The 20,888-nt window shown below is 45.7% G+C and overlaps 1 protein-coding gene across 4 annotated transcripts in view; it reads left to right on the top strand.

Moving 5' to 3' along the window:
* The first annotated feature begins 14,813 nt into the window (after positions 1–14,813).
* LRCH1 (leucine rich repeats and calponin homology domain containing 1) overlaps positions 14,814–20,888 on the top strand; it is a 203,539-nt gene continuing 197,464 nt past the window's right edge. Inside the window, exon 1 of one of the 4 annotated variants that reach the window (XM_030310779.1) lies at positions 14,814–15,381. In XM_030310779.1, the coding sequence (XP_030166639.1) occupies positions 15,063–15,381 (319 nt within the window). In that variant the 5' untranslated portion in view covers positions 14,814–15,062. Of the gene's footprint in view, positions 15,382–18,107; positions 18,349–20,888 lie in introns of those variants that run through there. The other 3 variants (XM_030310763.1, XM_030310770.1, XM_030310774.1) reach the window with 3 other exon arrangements.

The following is a 20,888-nucleotide window of genomic DNA, read 5'->3' as shown; positions in this document are numbered from 1 at the left end:
TCTGCTATGATTTGTTCCCATAAACCTTCTACCCCTTTTTCTCCCTCTTCATATTCTGGGACTCCTGTGATTCAGATATTATTCTTTTTTAACTAGTCACTGAGTTCTCTAAATCTTATATCGTGCTCTTTTGCCTTAGTTTTCCTCTTTTTTTCTGCTTCATTTTTCTCTAAGTTTGCCTTCTATATCGCTGATTCGCTGCTCTGCTTCATCCATCCTTGCAGCCATGGCATCCTTTCGAAAATGGATCTCAGTTATAACATTTTAAATTTTCGTTCTGACTAGATTTTATTTCTTTGCTCACTGCAGAAAGGAATTCTATGCTTTTTTCAGCCCCAGCTAGTGTTTTTTTTATCATGATTCTAAATTCTGGTTCAGACATCTTGCTTACATCTGTGTTGTCATCTGGCTGTCATTTCTTCCTGTTCTTTCTTTTGGGGTGAATTCCTTCATCTTCTCATTTTGGAGAAAGAAAAAATTAATAACATTAAAAATTAAAAATTAAAAACAACACAAAAAAATCAAAGAAAGGATGCTAGATCATAGGTGTGTGTTTGTCAGGTTGTTGAAAGAAGAGAGAAGATAGATGCTGTTGATAGAATAGAGAAAAAAGGGAAAGAAAAGAAAATTTTAAAAAGGGGAACAAATTAGGAAAACATTTGAAAATTTAAAAAAAAGCGATAATGTAGAATTAAATGAAATGATGAGAGTAAAATAGAAGTTAAAAATTTACCAAAAAAATATGGTAGAAAAAAATTCAAGACAAATCTTTTTTATAAAAAGTGAAAATAAAAATAAATGTTTTCTCTTTCTGTATTCAAGAATAAGAAAAGAAAAAAAATGAATAGATGGACCAAAGAACAGGATGAAATATGAATGAAATTACATCCAGTTTCCCCTAGAAGTAAAACTATGAAGCACTCTATACTGTAAACTAAGCAGGTGGAGAGACTTGTGGTGGTCCTCTAGAGCTTGGTTGGTATAGTTGGACGGGGCTTGGTGTAATAGCTCTGTTCTCCATTAGATGGTGCTGCTTAGCTTACTGGATCACTGTAGATCACTGTGGCGCACGTAGGCATGTATGCGCATGCATGGGAGAGGTGAAAATGGCGTCACCCAGCTATCCAGTCTGTAGCATCAGAATTCTGTGCACTCCCCAACCAGTAATCAAGCACCCTTCTTTTGTCTTGGCTTCTGTCCAATCCCAGCTTCTACACTGTCCGTGACCAAGCTGTCAGCCTGCTAAGCAACATCTCCCTGCCGAATTTTATCTCAGATGGGGCTGTGTTTCCAAACCCCTCCCTTCTGAGGGCCCTGTGCCTTTGATCCACTGGGACTCTCTAGGGGAGGGCCTCCCAAGCAATGGCTGGGGTGCGGCCAGCCCCTCGGGAACATTCACCCCATTGCACTGCTGCAGAGGCCCAGAGACTGCAGCTGGGTGGCCAGCCTGCCCCAGAAAAAGTTCATGTGATCACGTAGCAGGAGCATTTCAGGGATTATGGTAAATCACAGCACACATCTGGCACCAGGCTTCACTGTTCTCTAATGTCCTTGTTACAACATCAGCAAACATGGCTGTTCTCCGGGGTCTGCTGGGACCTTTGCCTGTAGGGAGACCACACAGCCTCTACCAAATGTCCTCTCATCAGGGGAATTGCCTTTCTGCATGTGGCCCCAGGACACCTCAGATCTCACTGTCTGCTCCGGGGGATTCACTCTTCCCACCAGAGCTCCACCAGGTATCGAGCTGTGGAGTTTCAGACTCTGTGCTACCCTGTTTATAGAGTCTCAATGGTTTTGAAACCCTCTCCTTTCTCGTTTCTCCTTTTCTTGTTCAGCCCCTTATGGGTGGTTTCCGCTCTTTTTCTTTCTCTCCGTCTGCTTTCGGCAGAAGTGTTTTTCCTGTATTCTCCTCCCTGTCTCTGTCCTCTCTCTACAAGCAAAAACAGCTCCCTACCCTCCTCCACAGCTTCTCTCTCCCCCAGTTCACCTTGCTGCACCACGTACTTACTGAGTTCTGTGGGTCAGGTTATGCAGATTGTTATGTTAATCCGCAGATCAATTTTCTAGATATGCAAGATGGTTTGGTACTGATCTAGCTGCATTTCAGGGACAAGAGAAGCAGAAAACTTCCATGCTGCTCTGCTATCTTGGCCCCTCCCCTGAAATAGTTTCTTTATATTTTTATCTTAGTTAACCTGCATAACAATCTTCAAAGTTAGCCATTGTCATTCCCATTTTCCTGAAAAGGAACCTGAGACTCAGAAGTCAAATATATTGCTCAAGATGACAAAGGAATTCAAATCCTGGGCTACCTGTTGCCATATCCTGGGTTCATTACTCTCTACCACATAACATTCCCTCAAATTATCAGGGAAAATTGTGAAAGACTTTGAAAAGGGAAAAAAAAAGATAAAAGGATCCCTGAGTGTTCTGTCTAGTGCATGCTTCTTAGTTATCTTCCCTTTCACTGTCTCAGAGCTATTTTACAACTCAGTAAATTACAGAAAGCTAATCATAATGCAAATGATTCTTGTCCACAGAGTTGCAAATTACTTGCGTCTGGTGGAGTGCAACTGATAATTGCACTCTGGATGGACTGCTTTTTGTTTCTGTTTGTAAATTCATTTCTTAATTCCTTATCTGCCCGTATAAGTGTGTATTTGTTTCAATTGTCCTGTGAAACAGCTGAAATACCTTATGGGTCCAATGATTAGTTAAGGAGTTAGATACATACCTGGACATGTGTTTCCATTTTCTATTGGTATGACAATCATGATTTTACCCTTCAAGATTACCTTTTAACAGGATGTACTTTGGAGGCACCTGGGTGGCTCTCAGTTGATTGAGTGTCCGACTTCAGCTCAGGTCATGATCTCACCGTTGGTGAGTTTGAGTCACATGTCAGGCTCTCTGCTGTCAGCATGGAGCCTGCTTCAGAGCCTCCGTCCCCCTTCCTCTTTGCCCCTCCCCCCTTAAAAATAAATAAACATTTACAAAAAAAAAGAATGTATTTTGCATGTGTGTGTACCAATAGAATCAGAAAGTGTCAGTATTATTTCCTTCTCATGGTTCCTTTTTCTACCTTAGGGATCTACAACATCAGCATATGAGGCAGGGTGAAAATTTTGATCACTCTGGACTTTCCCTCAATCTCACCTTTTGCAATTGATGGTTGAGGTGGTCCTTCTCTGAATTCTTTCCCCAGTGCTACCACTACATTATTTCTCATTATCCCCTGAAACATTTTCTCTTGTTCTGCAAAATTAAGATTCTCTGCTGATTGATACTTTAAAAGCAAGGTGAGGGGCGCCTGGGTGGCGCAGTCGGTTAAGCGTCCGACTTCAGCCAGGTCACGATCTCGCGGTCCGTGAGTTCGAGCCCCGCGTCAGGCTCTGGGCTGATGGCTCGGAGCCTGGAGCCTGTTTCCGATTCTGTGTCTCCCTCTCTCTCTGCCCCTCCCCCGTTCATGCTCTGTCTCTCTCTGTCCCAAAAATAAATAAACGTTGAAAAAAAAAAAAATTTTAAAAAAAATAAAAGCAAGGTGCTATTAGTAGGGGAATATACAATAGGAGCCTAATTAAGAATTTTAGAATTGAATTTGCCTGCAGTATTTCACACACCTAATTGCATGAAAGATTTTACATGTTTTGTGGATTCTTCAGGATACTCGTTTCTTCTGCTAACCTCAGGCTCTTCATTAGCCATTTCTAGTTTTATTCTCCTCTGATGAGGCAGAGGATACTTAAGAGATATATCTTTCTCCGGGTGAGAAATGTCAGAAAACTTGGTAGAACAGAAAGATGAAATTTTTGATTCAACTATAATTTTGAGAGTCATGACATTTCAGAGAACAAAGATCTTAGACATGAACGATCCAAACTTTTCATTTAACACATGTGGAAACGGAGTTCCAGAGAAATTAAATGACCGGGCCCCCGTAACACAGCTGACAAGTGACCTTGCCAGAAATAGGGCTGCACCCTCATTTCCAGTTCAGTTCTCTTTCCATGACACACAGCATTTCAATGACCTTGACCTTCAAGAACTCCAATTAGCACAATAAGTTAAGAAATAACTATAGTATGCATTAGTTTCCTGAACTTCTCTGATCTTATGAAATCGTGCGGTTTATAAAAGCTTATTGTTTTACTCATTTGAAGGAAAAATGAAGGGCAAGGTTAATGGTGGCAAATGCGCACTTAAATTACAGCTTTCAAAAATAAATTTTGAGTTAACATCAGACTTTCACTGTCCTCATTACCTGGACTAGGTCATATGACTGTCACACATTCCGCCTCTTCCATTTATGAAAGCCCTCTGGGATTTTCTCTTAGCTTGCTGAAGTTAGGCAAGGCTGGCTAATTGATGCTGAACACATATTTGTTTGCCGACTTAATTCAATAGTTAATGACTAAGGAAATAGTCCATTATTAAGAACTCTGAATTTAATATCTCTCATTTGCATTCAAATTATTTTTTAAGTTGAAAAGGAAGTTTGGGGGCGGGGGGTAGCGAGTAAGAGCCTGGCCTCATTTTTAGAAAACCTCAAGCCTAGAGGAACCCTTGGACTTTCAGGCATGATAAAGAGAAACAGTTATTGTAATGCAACCATCTGGACCCAAATGGTTCCAGTTATGGGGAAAGACACATATAATTAGAAACAGTGGAGAACAGTGTAAGCTAATCAGTAGCAAGGACTTGAAAGATTTGTGCTGATCAGGAAGCTTCTGTCCACTATCTGGGGTCTGGACTTTTAGATGGCCCCATTCCCACCCCCAGTGTGCACACAGAAGTGCCAACTGCACAAGGTAATCAACATGCTTCCCAGTTTCCCATCTGAGGATAGGTGAAGACAGGAAGTACCCGCTTCGGTTACAGATCTCTTCCAGTCATAATTCACTGAATGACCTGAGTAATCTAGAACCCGTTGGGGATAGTGTTGGGTGAAAAATCTGCTTAATATATCCACCGAACTCAGTAGTAAAGCCTTTGCTTCCTGATTTTTAACCCCGCAGGACTAATAGGCTGTTAGATAATATCTGTGCCTACGTGTGAAACAACTCGAACAGCGCTAAGTTGCTAGGGAAGAGGCAGGTGACGGGTGACTTAAAGGTAACTCAAATACATTTATGTCATTTACCACACGCTCAGCCCTGCATGGGAGGAACCTCGGTCATTTGTGTCCTGGTTGCAGACTCATGCAAAAGAGATTCCTTGTGTCATTCAGAAGTGAGTCTCACGCTGGGAAGTCTCCTGCTGTTCATGGGGGCAGGTCTGTGCCCCAACCCATAGGCGGGTGCCCGTATCCTGCTGTTGACATATGGTGCCTCATCATTAGCCAGATGGCAGAAATGCTGGAAAAGACCTGAGCACGCATGAATTATCTAACCTGGACTGTGGGAGGCCATTAGGAGGGCTGGGCGGAGATCAAATCTGGTGTGAGGCTGTGGAAGCCCGAACAGGAGTTTAAGTCCATGGTCAGCAGGGATGAATCCTTGTCACCAGCATCACCTCAACTACCCTCCACCTCTACTTCTGTATTGGAAGACAGTTCCAATGTCACACAATTCCCTCTGTGCCCAAAAGAGATACCAGGGGTTCAGGGGGAGAAAAACTTGCTATATCTAAAAAAACCAGAATCTTTTCTTTTCTTTTTTTAAAACAGAATATTTTCCAAGATAGTCTTGTGGAACAAACTATTTTTCTTGATATGTATATTTATTTATCAGTAAGGAAGGTTTATTCAGAATCAGAGTTGATTAGATGATGCTTGACCAGCCCTAGAAGGTTCAGAGTAACTCTAATACCTTTGAATTGTATACAAAATGGTGCGTGTAGGGGTTAATGTTTATTTTTGTGGCAAGAGGGTGTCTCTCTTGTCAAAGAACCTCAAAGGATCTGAAATACCCGAAATGCTTTGTGGCCACTGGTACAAAGGCCAGGGAAACCCAGCCTTTCTAATCATGGCAAAAAGTATCCTGAAGGGTCACCGCATGATGTGGACGTCAGGTAACACATGGCCTTGTATTTTGCCTGGCCCTTGGGGACTTACATCAGTCCTCAGCTAGCTGAAGGCACACTGCCTGTCATGTTTCAGAGACAAGGAGCTAGTCCATCTCAGGTCCCTCGGACTAGCTCCCACGCAAGCCCTTACCCAGCACCCGTCCTGCGGGCTAGCACCCTAGATGACTCCCCTTGCATAAAGTCCTATTCAGGCAAAAAGCAAATGAACCCCACCGATAGAAGGACAGGAGCAGATGTCCAAACACGGCAGGTAGCAGCGTAGCCTCAGGCGGGACAGGGAGAACACAATGGACAGGAAATGACCTGGGGTCTAGCCCACATTCTGCACCGGCCAGCTGCATAACACTGGGTACTTCACCTTCATATACTTATTTCAGTGTCCCAATCTGTAGAATAGGGAAGTTGGACTGCATTCCTGAGGACCCCTCAGCTGAGGACATAACACACCACGTACAAACTCCCTGGTGGGCCTCTGTCTGCAGAGACGTTATGAGAGACAACCGGTCTGTTATTGGGAGCTAGTTCATTTTTCCATCTTCAGCATCAAGCTCCATGTTTTAAGACATGTTGGAGTTTTGCAATCCATAGAAGGATTAAAAGCAAATGGACACCCCCAAGAGGAAAACCATCACTTGTGGGGAGTATCAAGATTTCAGTGAGAGGTTAATGTGCTAGTTAGGGCTGAAAACCAAAGATCAAATATTTCTGATTACAATGGGGTGCCTGTTCTTTGGCTTATGATTTGGAAATATGGCTCATAAATCTCCCCCACCCACCTTCAACCTCCAGTTCTGCTCTTAGCAGATCATATATATTTCGATTTTTGACCCTTTGCATCTAATCCCTAAGGTGTATTATTAGTGTTTTCACTTCGGTCTTCTGACTTTTTCACTCCAGACTCAAAGGAGGCCTCTGAGTCCTTCTAGCCATCCTGGATTCCATGCTTCCCATCTCCCCCCTTTTCCTGGATGTTACACCACCACCCCCTGCCCTACTTCCTCCCGCGGGGCCCTCTAGTCTTCCCCTCCTCGCCGGCTTTGTCCTGTACTCTCAAGTTTTCTCAGATCTTCCCTATCTTAAACATTGAAACACTTTGCTCTGCTCTATTTGCCTGTTTAGTCACCTTTTCATCTTTTTTCCTCCCTGAAATCTCCAAATCCTAGGGTAAGTCGCTTCTATCTACTGTATCTACTCCCTTTGCTTTCTTACCTCTGCTGTCTGGACGTTCACAAGCTATCCTGGAAGTGCTTTCTCGAAGACGGCTTTCCGTGTTCCCATCTCTTTGTCTCTGGCATTTGATATAACCGAGGGAGAGGAGTGCCTTCCACCACCGACGTCCAGCGCCCAGCGCTGATGGTGGTTAGAAGCCGCTGGGCTAACGTCGGCTAGGCACGGAGGCTCTGTTCCCTCTTCCTTCCCCACATTTCTCTTCCACCCGGTCTTCCGCATGCCCTGTGCCTCACTGGCACTTCTGGTCTATCCCGCAGAGCATGTTATCACTTACATCTTCCTCAGGACTCTTCAGCAGTTCCTCAAGCACTTTTGATCCAAACTCAATCTCCTCAATTGGCATTTAAAAAATGTAACTAATCCGCTGCTTAGAAAGAGTTACAGAGGCACTAATAAAACATTTAACTGGAAAAGAAAAATACTGTGGGAAAGAAACATCTCTCTCCCAGCCCGTTCTCTTAGTTTTCTTTCCCAGAAGCGATCACTGTTAGCAGTTTCTTATATATCCTGGCAGAGATATTCGGTGCCATGCAAGTGCTTCCTGATTGGACTACAGCTCACCACTCTGACTGGGGCTCTGTCCTTTATCCCAGCCACCTGGGCTGGGGCCCTATTTACCTACTGGACATTTGTCCCAGGGTTGGGCTCTACCATACACACTCCCAGTCACCGGTTTGTGATTTGCCTCAACCCGCATGAATCTGAGACTGTCCTCGCCCTCACTAGATCGTCTGGGGCTTCGGGGGGGGGGGGGGGGCTGTGATAGACCTGCAAATCACGCCCTCCCCTGTGACCGCTGTGAGGCGTTCCAGTAGTCCTTCCTGGTCAGTCCTCCAGTCCCAACCCCACTAATTTTGACCCTGCTGTTTCCGTATCAACCCGAAATTGGAGACAGTTCTAACTGGTTTTGCATCTGAACCATGGTGAGTTACCTGTTCACCTGATTTGCCAGGAAGTAAGAATGAAATGACCATGTTACTTTGCTTCTGAGCTGTCGCTTCCTTGCCAGGCCTGATTCCTAAGCCCAGGTTGACCCCTCTTCTAATGATGCCCTGGAATGATTGGAGAAAGAACTTGAGATTCTCCACATCTACCCTTTAAATCCTGCGCACATGAACAGCGATAACATCTGGGTGCAGAAAGCTTAATGCCCTTATAGCCAGAGTGCATTTCCTGCTAAATCCAGGGAGAACAGCTCCTCTGGGAGACACTCTCTAGTTCTGCAACTGACTAGACAGTAATGACAGCCCTGCCTTTGGAAAATATCCCTGTAATGACATCAAGAGTCTTAAAAACTGCCTTTGGGGAACATAGAAATTACTGTTGTCGTTAGATGCACAGTACCTTAAGTACAAATAGGAAGACGTTCTTTTGTTCTTTTAAAACCCACCTAATGAACAGCAGGCCTGGAATGGCATTTGCTGAGGAGGTGCTACATTCGTGACGCTTGGCATCATTTTAAATATTGACTTGGAGGTAAATTTTGATCTGTTTAACGGTGATGCATTATAGATACCATCAGGAGAGAGATTATCCCAATCTAGAGTTTCACAATGTGTGGACCAAGGATGACAGTCTTGTAGGAAGAGGTTTAGCAGTCAAATAAAAATATATGAGAAAAGCTGGATATAAAGCATTTCTCTTTCTTGCATGTCCACGATGCACATTAGCCCATCAAAGACTCTGAGAGGTCCTAGAGTGAAATAGCCTCTAAAATTTTCTATTAACCTAAACTTACCTGACAATGAAACCCTTTATGCACAATGCCTATTAACGGCCTAAAGAACTTTGGTTCAGAGGAACACATACTGGACAAAAATGCTGCTTCAGTTTATCCAAGCAAGTGAAGCAATTTATTTATAAACAAATAATTGGTTCCCAGAAATGTTTCATGTATTCATTATATAGTAGTCCCCCCTTTATCCACAGGGGGGTACATTCAAACACCACCCCCCCCCTGCAGTGGATCTCTGAAATCACAGATAGCACCAAACCCTATACTGTTTTTTTTCCTATACGCACAAAGCTATGATAAAGTTTAACTTATAAATTAGGCATAGTAAGAGATTAACAACCATAACCGTTACTAAAATAAAACAATTATAACAATATTGCTGTGAGATGATAAAATGCCAATGTGATGACACAAGGTAAGCTGAATGACAAAGGCATTGTGACGTAGGGTTAGTGAGGCTGTTACTGACCTTCCGATGATATATCTGGAGGACTATCCGCTTCCACACCGTGGTTGACCACACGTAACTGAAACCACAGAAAGCAAAACCGTATATAAGGGGAGACCACTGTATTACACGCCAATAACATAATATGCCATTATATTATAAACCAATAACACCCAGTATAATACATGGGTGAAATATTTAGGGGCACCAAGCACAGTGAACATATTATCTAGTAGCATCTATAATCGAATATTTACATTCACATCTTCAAAAGACCAGTTACTCAAAAATACACTTATCAAAGTATAGCTGGTTGTCTTCAATCCTTATTTTCCAGTGGCTCTTCCTCTGGTCCCCTCTTGAGAAACTTCTGACAGGACCTGAGGGTCAGTTATTGGTCACTGACATTTCCCCCCCTTCGATATCAACGTAATTAAGCCTAAAAAACTCTTTTCCTCACTATCAGCTTCACACCCTGGGTGGTCCAAGCTTTCTTTCCCACACAGGCTCTTTCAAAATGCTATTTATTAATCTCTCTGAAGTTCTAGGTCAGAATATGGTCTTCTTGCCACACTGTTGGTTATGATATTTCATGTACGTAATTTATAACATATTGATTAAAAATAATTTAAAAAAATCACACAATATTGGCATTTTTATGAAATGAAATAATTATATTTATGAAAACGGAACAAAGATTAAAGCCTATTAATTCGTTCATTCCCAGATAACTCCTCTGTTGGCATTCAGGGAATGTTCTAGAAGGCAGCCTCTTTGAGAATCTTATCTTGATGGCCCAGATTTTGTGTTTTTTTATTTAATAGGAACTGCAGTGGAAAGGAGAATGGAAATAAAATCTCCCTGGTCTCGGAGCTGGGGCTCTGCTTTAGTCTGGGAGAAAACGGGAGAAAGAGGCAGGGTAGGGTCTGGCCACACGGTAGTGGCTGCTGCTGTTTTTCTCCGTGAGAAGTAAGAATGAGCCCCTATGAGGGGATTGAGGATTTGTGTTAGCGGGTTGGAGTGAAGAGGGCAAAAAAGCTGGATCCAGACAATAGGCAGCTGTGAAATATTTCAAAATCCAAAGGCAGGCAATATCCTCTTTTCAGACTTATGATAAATTCCGGAAGTAGTTTGTAGGTGCTTTGATTTCACAGTAAGTAACTTTAAATTTTTTTTTTCAACATTTATTTATTTTTGGGACAGAGAGAGACAGAGCATGAACGGGGGAGGGGCAGAGAGAGAGGGAGACACAGAATCGGAAACAGGCTCCAGGCTCTGAGCCGTCAGCCCAGAGCCCGACGCGGGGCTCGAACTCACGGACCGCGAGATCGTGACCTGGCTGAAGTCGGACGCTTAACCGACTGCGCCACCCAGGCGCCCCCACAGTAAGTAACTTTAAAAAACTTAATCTGAAAGCTGACTCTAGTCGCCTACCATTTTTTTCCCCAAGTAAGAATAAACTTATTTGCCTAGAATTCATCATTAGCGTTGTTTGAAAAAAATAAGAAAGGCACCACCCCACATGTGCACACACCGTCCAACATTTACGTTTGATTCTTGAAATCAAATGCATTCAGCTTTATGAAAAACCTGGTACATTGTCCTAATTTTTCCCATTTTGCTAGGTTCACTTTGTCACTGACCAACTGGTTCAGATTAGTGTTTTGGAATGAATCTCCTAAACATGTCCGAGATAGTATTATTATCTTTAGAGAAATTCATGTTGGTGTTGTTGGTTGCCTTAGAATATACAAACGTCTCAGACAACGTTATTTATTGAATCTTCTAGAGAAAAAAAGGCCTGAGCTCTGTCCTTGATGTACTTACAAATGAATGAATACAACACACTCTGGTCATTTCCAGATAAGCATTTACTGAATAAATACTTACTGACACAGTACAAAGAGAATACTTAAGTATGAGATCATGTGGAAGGAGTAACAAAAAGGGTGGTGTTAAGCAGGGAATATTCTTGCTCCTTTCTTAAGAAAGAGGAAACTGAGGCCGAGAGGTTGGAGGATATCAGGGTAAAAGGATGTGAGTAAGTCCTGACTCTGGCTGTCAAGGACTGCTGTTGTGACTGTGGTCATTGTGTATTTTGCTTAAATTTTCAGGAGAGTCTGACGGAACTCCCCTGCTTGGGGCTGACTGGATCTTGTGTCAGCCCCTTTTACCTAATTAGCTATGGTTGGAGGGGACAGTCAGGACTGTGAGGGACAAACCTGGGTGACTGTGACCGTCTCTTCAGCAAACGCTTTGAGTTCCCACCAAAAGAGAATTCTTGGTGGTTTTCTGAGAAGGTGGTATAGGTCAAAGAGCCCTGCTCAAATCTATCTGCTGTTCTTAATAAGTTTGAGTTTTATAAGCGTGTCCATGGCTCTATTTTTCAGGCAGGAATACAAGAGTTGGGTTTTAAATGTGGAAGAGTCTGGGATCTTTTCTAAGCACAAGAGGAATTTTTTTTTTTTTTAATTCTGAATGTTTTGATTTGTTGACGAAACGGATTAGTTTACTCCTAATAGCCAATATTTTAATCTGAGAGTATTTCTATTTCCCCCATTTTCTCAACCATTTGAATTCTGTTAACTTTGTAAAATGATTGAAAGGTACTAAAGACAAAGCATGAAAACAATCTGCTGACATTATCCAAATAGTTTATACACGATTATTTGTGGACCATCCCAAAATGAGGTTATACAGAAAAACAAGGGAACATAAAGACTAAAATATGGGAAATCAAATATATTAATTAGAACTCTTGGTTGCACTGACAGAAAACCAAATAAAATTGACTTAGGTGAACAACAGAATGCATTGAAAATAGACTAGATATCTCATAGAAACTAAAGATGAAAATCAGGAACAGTCAGAATCCAGGGTTTGAACATAATCATGATCCTCTTATCCCCTGGGTGCTCTGTCATTTGGTCAGAAGTCCACTTCTGGACTAATCAAGACGACCACCGGGGGGTCAATGTCATAGCACAGCTACTATCAAAGAACTGTATGTATGGAGTGGGGAGTGTGAATGGAAAGAGGGTATTTTCAGAAGATGTAAAAAAGAGTATAATAACAAAACAGATATGTCCATCTTATTGAGAAAATAGAGAAGCAAGATAGCAAGGGAAAATAGCTTGTCAAGTTCTTGAATGTTTACAAATAATCAAGGTCAGTTTTAAAGGTCAAACTTGAAACTTGAAACTCCAATTGAAGGAAAAACTCCTTCATTCAGGAACGTAATTTGAAAGACATATCAACAAATGGTAAGCTGTCGATTGTGCAATAGATAGGTTTATTGTACAATTGGCCTGTTGTGCAATGCTTAGTTACTAATATTCATTGTGCACTCATCATACACAAAGTACTATTCTAGATATGGGGTGGGAATTACAAAGATGAATGGGTCCCTCCCCTAAGGGGTTTACACTTTAGTAATCTGTAGAAGAAAAAGCAAACTATAATAACTTGGTGAACCTAACATGAGGATCCATCACTTGTTAAAAAACAAATCCTGAATTCCTATTCTATCATTTCCTCTAAAAAAGAATCTGCGGTCTTAAAAACAACAACAACAACAAATGATGCTCTATATGGTGCATCCCCACAATTTGCGGTCTGAACTAAATTTGCAATTTGCTGGATGTCCTCACTCATACCTTGCATACTAATCACACAGCCTTACCACCTCGTCTCAGCTGAAGGTATTAATTGAAAATTTTTTCTGTGTCTGTTTCTCACTCATCTATTGGGGAAAGACCATGAAGAAAGGGGAAGGTAGGTCAGTTTTTAGAAGTGATGCAAGTGTTCTTTTATCCATGTATTATTATTATTATTATTATTATTATTATTATTATCATTTTCAAGCCTGGTTTATAAACGTCTAGGAAGGAGGTTGAGGGGAAAAAAAGAGGTGGTGAGAAAGGAAGTTGGGAGAGGAAACCAGCAGGTGGCGCTTGTCTCCTCCGATGAGATAAGAATATTTGACTCCACCTAGAATCCTGTAGGATTTAAGGGTCGACTGTGCATGCAGTCAATGCAAGTGACATAGATCATGTTGCACTTTAATGCCGAGTACATGAGGTCACAAGTTCCAGCCTGTTATCTAGGCCATCAACTTTCCGAACTACCATTTAAAAGATGGGCTCACCTATCCCCCAGGTTGTAGTATTTTTGTACATGTATTCTCACCTCTCCTAGCCAAGTCGCTTATAGGGACCATCAAGACTTGGTTATCTCGCGCAAATAAAGGCCCCAGAGAGCTAGACTTGAAACTCCGGAAAGGAGTGGGGCTTTATCAGTCTTCACCTGGTCCGCCCTAAGGTGTCAGATGTTCTGTCGCCACTGGTGTGTTAGCCTTGGTCTGGGCAGAAGGTGAATTTGTACATGTCAGTCCCCATGTCCTTTGGAGGCAGCAAGAAGCGTCACGAGGACACTTTGACGGCACCTGTGAACAGGCTCAAAATGTGCTGAGTTACTGGCTAGTTGGGGCCACTGGTTTCTTACCTTTCCCTGCACCATCCAACTCTGGGGCTCAGTCAGCCCTAGTCAGCCCTCCTGTGACAATGGATTCTGTCTGCCATGAAAACTGCCCTCACTTTGAAAGTCTTTCCTTCCTTTCTGTGTCTGTAGTTTTCCCCCATCGCTCAGAAAACCTACCCTACTCTTGTCTCTTCTCCAGCCTGGGAGTACATAGGAAGGAGGCCAACCCTACAGTCCAAGGGCTGCAAGTTCATATCCAGCTACGCCTCTGACTGCACGGGTGGCCTTAGACAAGTTTCTTAACTTCCTCTGTGGTCTGGGAAACAATTTTTCCGCTCATGGGATCCCTGGATTAACGAGATTAATTTGTAAACTACTTAGACCACCGTTGGTTCCTTGTAGGTGCTCCGATGCCAGGAGCAGGGGTAGACTGTTGGTCTGACCCCACAGTGAAAAACTGCCTGTCGGGGAACTTCCGGTCAGAGAGGCAGAGTAGTTCGCAAATTTGAGATCATAACCTTTCACCTCCCCATGATCTCACTGTATTTCAAACCCCATTTATTGCCTCGCTGGAGTCTTCTGAGACTTCCTAAAACCTCCGGTCTCCAAGATACTCTGGGCAGCGAAAAGAACCCCAGGGGCCTTCGGCGTCTAAACCAAGGTGACCCGCTGCAGGGGTCCGGCCCCCCTGACGCACCCGCATTGCCGGGCGGAGCGCAGCGAAGCCGCGGGGGCCGGCCGGGCTCCGAGCGGAGGAAGGCTCCGGGCTGGACTGACAGCTTGGGGAAGGAGGAGGAGAGAGCGGGCGGCGAGGCGCGGCGCGGCGCGGCGGAGGAGGGGAGAGCCGCCGAGAGGAGGGAGCAAGGGCGGGAGGAGACACATGCGCGCTGCCTGCCGCCGCCGCCGCCGCCGCCGCAGTCCTTAGCTTCCCGGGGACAGGAAACCTTCGAGACCGAGCTGCCACTGCCGCCTCCCCGACTGCCCCCGTTCGGCGCGCCTGCCACACCCTCCTCCCCTCTTCCACGATCTTTCGGTGGGGCACTGCAGAGACTCGGCCCGCGCTGCCGTCTCCCCCTCCCGGGGGAGCGCTGTGACCCCCCCCCGCAGGAGCGGCGGGGCGGGGTGGGGGGGGCCCGGGAGAAGATGGCGACGCCGGGAAGCGAACCCCAACCTTTCGTCCCTGCCCTCTCGGTGGCTCCTCTGCACCCACATCATCATCCCCACCACCATCCCCACCACCATCAGCACCACGGAGGAACGGGAGCCAACAGCGGGGTCGGGGGAGGCGGCGGCGGCGGCGGCGGCGGCAGCGGGGGCTTCAACCTGCCCTTGAACCGGGGGCTGGAGCGCGCGCTGGAGGAAGCGGCCAATTCCGGGGGGTTGAACCTCAGCGCCAGGAAATTGAAGGAATTTCCCCGGACCGCGGCCCCCGGGCACGACCTCTCGGACACGGTGCAGGCAGGTGAGAAAGGGGCGAGGGGCAGGCAGGGGGTGTGGGTGACGGGCTGTCGCGCCATCCCCCCGCGGCGGCCAGTCTGAGATGTGGCCTCGCTGGGGGTCCTCTGGCCGGTGCTCTCCCGGGTAAGGGGCACGCGTGGGCGCCGGAGAGGTGGGCCCCGCCGAGGGCACGGTGGCCACCGCCTCGCCGGGCGGCCTGCGGCGCGGCGCCGGGAGAGCCGGGGCGCGCCCGGTCGCGGCGGCGCCCGAGAGCGCGCGGGTCCCCGGCTCCGCACCCCGCGGCGGCCGCACCGGGGCAGTGGCGGCCGGGCAGGCACTGGCGGCCGGGCAGGCACTGGCGGGTGCGCCGCGAGCGCGCCGTGGAAGCGGGAGGTTTGGGGCGGCCGCGTCGGCTTCCCGGGCCCCCGCGCCGGGCCGGGGAAGCCGAGCGCCGCGTCCGCGCTTCCGACCTGGGCAAGCGCTCCTTGCGTCCCGGCGTCGCCGGTCGGACGGGAAAACCCAGACAAAGGTGGCGCTCCCGGGGCCAACCCCAGGGCAGCGGCGCGGTGCCGCTAGGCCCCCTCGCGACATCAGCGAGCGGCCGGGCGACTTGGTGCAGACTGCGAGGAGGTGCCAGCCTTCCTGTTTCTGCGCCTGTGCGAGGGAAGAGCCGCTGCCGGCTGTCGCGACTCGGAAGGGGCAGCCACTGCGCCGGCGGTCGGCTGGGCTCCCGCGTTCCTTGCCCCTAGCTAACCGCCCACACCGTTTGGCCGCCCCGCCGAGGCCCCCTAGTTCCCGGTAACCCGATCTTTGCGGGGGCCCGGGACGGGACGGCAAGGCATATTAAAAGAAAAGTAATTAAAGTGAGCCGGTTTTCCTGTGTGAGCCCGACAAGTTGTAACTCGCGCCAATGAGCAGCCAGCTCTTTTCAAGTTATGTCATGTATTGACATATTTCTGAGACGTCTGCTTTCTCTTTGGTAGCAGGAGTCACTGGAGCGGGATCTATAAACAGGAAGGAGGGTGGTGGAACTCGATTCGGGCCTTGGTTTCCGACCATCCGGTTCAGCTCCTCCGGGGAGGCTTTGTATCTTGGCAAGCGCCCAACATTTCCCAGCGCAGTGGGTGCCCCATTTTGGAACCACTGCCCAGCCCTCCTGGCTGTCATCACCTCCTGGGCCGAGTGTCAGACCCCTTGGATACTGGTTGGCTCAACTCTCAGCTCCAGGTCTCCCAGTTTCCTCTCGTGGGGGAAGCGGGGGCTGGGCGAGGGAGCAAGGCTTTAGGAGCTTACGTTTCCAGTGCTTGCTTTTTGTTTTTGACTTCAATTCAGTAAACATTTATTGAGCGTCCTAATGAATATTTAGAAAGAATTCCAAGTTCGCTGGAGGCAGAAAAGGCTCTTGAGGGTCATTACGCTTTGTGATTTGGGAGGGAATTTCCAGAGTTGAGCTGTCAGCAGCTGGGGAGTCTTTTGATGGGACCTCTTGGTTACATTTTTCTCAAGTGGAAGTTATTCCAAGAATTGCCTGAATCATTAACTTAAAAAAAAAATCTGTTAAGTTCTACTTCCCTTTTGCTATAGTACAGTATACCAGAGACTATAGGGAAGGACTGGATATGGAGCTGGCATGACCAATAATATATGTTTGTACCTTCAGTAGGGGGGCTTCAAAGTTGCTCCCCGGCTTTAGTTATGCAGACGGTTACTCCCAAAGCTGAATGAACGTGATGTGTCTGCTGAGTTGGCATTTCTTTGAGACCCATGCTTTTAAAAGCAGGGACCATCTTGTTCAGTTAAGACCTTGCCATGTGAGGTAAATGCTCAACAGCATTCCTGTTCTCCTCTCTGTTTTTGCTTGTGGTGAACTTGGGTTGTGAGCTTTGCCAGTTTTTAATTATGACCCTCCCTTGCATGTTTAATGCTCAGAAAACTCTAGTTAAGACTCAGAGTCTTAACGTTAATTTCCCAACAGCAACAACAACAAAAAATGCAACGTTAGTTATGGGCCAGGGAATGTCACCAAAGTTTGTAGAAACTTCGGACATGCCAGAAAAGATAAAGCGTATTTAAGGTAGCCAGCCATTTCAGGTGAAATTTGAGTACCCCGGTGTATTCAGGGGTTGCTTCTGGCAAAACATCTTTGCCTCAGGTCAACAGCTGGCTGTGAACCAAATGCATTCTGCCCTTTGTTCTAAAGAAATATTTACTGGTCACTGTTCTTTATTTGGAAAAGCAAAAATCAAAATAAAGCAAGAGTTAAAGTCACCCCCGGTTTGCACGGTGTTCTAGCAGAGTGCAGAGTAAGAGGAGTAATGCGTATGATAAAGAAAGTGGTTTTTCCTGGGTTAATATTTACTTTTCAGAACAGCTCTTGAAATCAGAATGGCACATGAAGATTCTTAAAGACCCAAGCCGTCAAGTGTACCTTCTCGTAAGTTTTGTAAAACGGGGAGTGACACAGAGAGCCTTTTCTCACTGTTGGGTTGTATAATACAGGCCATTTGGTTTACTCCTTGTAAAAAGTACCTCTTCTGACAGCCCCGTATGCAGAACTGCACTCTGGGGCAATGTAGCCGACCTGAACGGAGTTGGAAACTGAGATATAAGTGCAGAAACATAGAGGCCCTGGGCCACTGAGTAGATAGGTATCTAAGCTCTGTCACTAAAGTGCCTATGTATTTTTCACAGGGGAAAAAAAACTCCCAAGCCCTCACTTTGAGCCTATTGATTTACTCATATTTGTGTCAGAATAGTTTTGTTGTCAGAATTTAGTCTTTCTGCAGGTGAGAAAGAAAAAGGCTGAGCTGTGCAGGTGTGGTGGCAGAGGTGACATTGGCTGAACGGGAGAAGCGTGAACCGAAGAGCCGCGATTAGCGCTCGGCTTTGCCGTGTGCCGAGTCCTTTATCTGCCCTATCCTGTTCAGTCCTCACTGGAATCCTGCTCGTATCCTCGTTTCCAGCTGGGGAGATTGCGATTGAGAGATGTCAGGTACTGTGCTCAAGATCATACCCCTGGTTAGATGGTGAGCCAGTGATTAGACCCTGATGGTTTCACTTTGGCATTGATGTTCTTGACCATTTTCCTCTGAAGCAGAGAAGAGGTGGAAGGAGCAGAATCCCGGAGGCTGTTTGGAGGTTCGTTCAGCCAACATTCATTCCCCAGGTACCTACCAAGCACCTCTAAGGGTCAGGCGCTGTTCTAGGCACCAGGGATACAGCCGTGACCATCCGAGAATCCGTGTGTCCCTTCATAATGGAGTCCCCGTTCTATCTGGAGGGGGATCGGGAGAGAAATGAGGACATTGATTTTGCAGAATGAGTAGGAAGATTTATAGTATAAATATAGTATCCCTGTCTTAGAAATAGTCATGCTGCGTTGATTTAAGGTGACTTGAGGTGGTTTGCAACAGTAAGAGCACAAAGGGTGATTGGTAATACAGACTGAAGCACAGAACTGGGACTGATAAAAAAGGACACAGATACGTGCATCAGGAAAGTGAACTTTATTCCCCCTAATGCTGATTTATTAAGTGTGTCATTTTGGGATGAGAAGTTCAAGATGGTGTGGAATATGACTGAGAAAACACGAATTGAAAAGAGGAGTAAGAAAAGAACGTGTCTGTCTCAGATCGATTGCAGGAGGTGCTAGAAAATAAAAAGCAAGCCCTTGGACTTGATGGACAGACAGTTGGTAAAAACTGGTGTCATTAAGGAGAGGGCGGAGTATATCACGGCAGTATCTTTTCGAGGCATTTGGAAGCAGGAAACACCGGACGGGAAATGGAGAGCCTACTCAGGCAGGAATATAGAAGTCTGGCATAAAAAAATGACTCTCTGTGTCCTGTATGTGCCCATGCGGAATGTGTAGGAGATTGCAAGGTGAAGACAAGACAGGAATGCATGAGAAGTTAGGTAATAGTTCAGGAAGTTGCGGGAGCCTCAAAGCAGATCAAAGCGAGATGCTGAATAGCATAGATAGACGTTGTCTTCGAAATTCAGAAGAAAAGGTTTTTCCAGTTAGGCTGGTTTGGAAAGACTTTCAGAGCAGAGGCAGGGTTTGGGTGAGGTTTTGTAGGACGGATTGGTTTTGGATAGAAGTGCCCATGAGCTTTCTGCGGTCGAAAAGATGTTTCTGTGATGGGGAGTGAGAACCTGATGCTCTAAGATCTGTGCATAAAACAGAAGGAGAGAGCATTTAAGCCTATGCCTCTGGTCATGTCCTCCCTCCCCACTGTCACCATGTAATGATCTAACAGAGAGCAGGGTTCTTAGGACCTTTTATTTGAGGACTCTGGAGATGGCTGAGGCCTGGGATTTGTCAGCCTGCGGGACTAACACCCTAGTCTGTGTGAGCTAGCTCTCTGAAACGTCTGCATGGACTCAGAGACTCTTCTCTGAGATCTGTGGGCAGGCTTATCTGCTGAATGCCGACACCCCCACTCCCATCCTCCAGCAACCAAATCCTTGGGATATCAGCGCTCTCTTAGTCACTGGAATTCACACGGGACTTGATAAAGCAATCTATGTATTCTCAAGAACACGCTCTGTTCCATAAATTGGGCCACAAAGACTTTTCATTACACGCATGATGAACTTTGGAAATCATGTGTCTTCTTTTTTTTTTTTTTTTTTTAAATTTTTTTTTCAACGTTTTTTATTTATTTTTGGGACAGAGCGAGACAGAGCATGAACGGGGGAGGGGCAGAGAGAGAGGGAGACACAGAATCGGAAACAGGCTCCAGGCTCTGAGCCATCAGCCCAGAGCCTGACGCGGGGCTCGAACTCCCGGACCGCGAGATCGTGACCTGGCTGAGGTCGGACGCTTAACCGACTGCGCCACCCAGGCGCCCCTCATGTGTCTTCTTAAAACATACCTGCTTTGATAGTTACATCTGGTTTCACATTGTTTTTCTGCTGTTGTATTGGATTTATTATTGCCGTAGCTGCCATTTGTTGTGGTAGTCACTCTCATATAAATGTCTGTACTTATTACACGTATTCCAAATACTTCTCCATTGATAAATGATCATTCACAGCCTTTCCTTCACAGTATGTTGTCTTCTGTTGATCAGTTCCTTCCTTGTTAAGGCGTAGAGGGCTTCTAATGGTGAAAGCTTTTAGGACATCTAGAACTCCATGTATATGGCGGCTTCGAGTCCCATCCCTATGTGCTCTTACGTGTGTCTCTGTGTGGCAGAGACGGTCTCCACAAACACGTTGCTATTCTCAGTGCTTGCCTTAGAGGCTGCTCTTTATTGAAGAGACAGGAGCACACTAATCAAGTTTCTAGAAGAATAGCGTACGATTATAGGCCACATAACCTCCGGGAATTTTTGGTCTGTGCCACTTTATGAAGAAATGGCCCAGGGTTTGACCTTCATCACTGAAATGATCCCACTGGATAGTTTGTCCGTCACGGCGACATCTTATTTGATTTTTGGTGAGTATAGGTCATTAGGCCAAAATTGGGCACCTCACCACTTAAAAGTTTTTACTCAAATTATTGACTAAAAGTTTTTTTTTTTTTGA

Source organism: Lynx canadensis, chromosome A1 (genome assembly GCF_007474595.2).
Source record: "Lynx canadensis isolate LIC74 chromosome A1, mLynCan4.pri.v2, whole genome shotgun sequence".
Taxonomy (NCBI): domain Eukaryota; kingdom Metazoa; phylum Chordata; class Mammalia; order Carnivora; family Felidae; genus Lynx; species Lynx canadensis.
The sequence above is the reverse complement of the archived record's forward strand: the minus strand, read 5'-3'. Positions and strand labels throughout refer to the sequence as shown.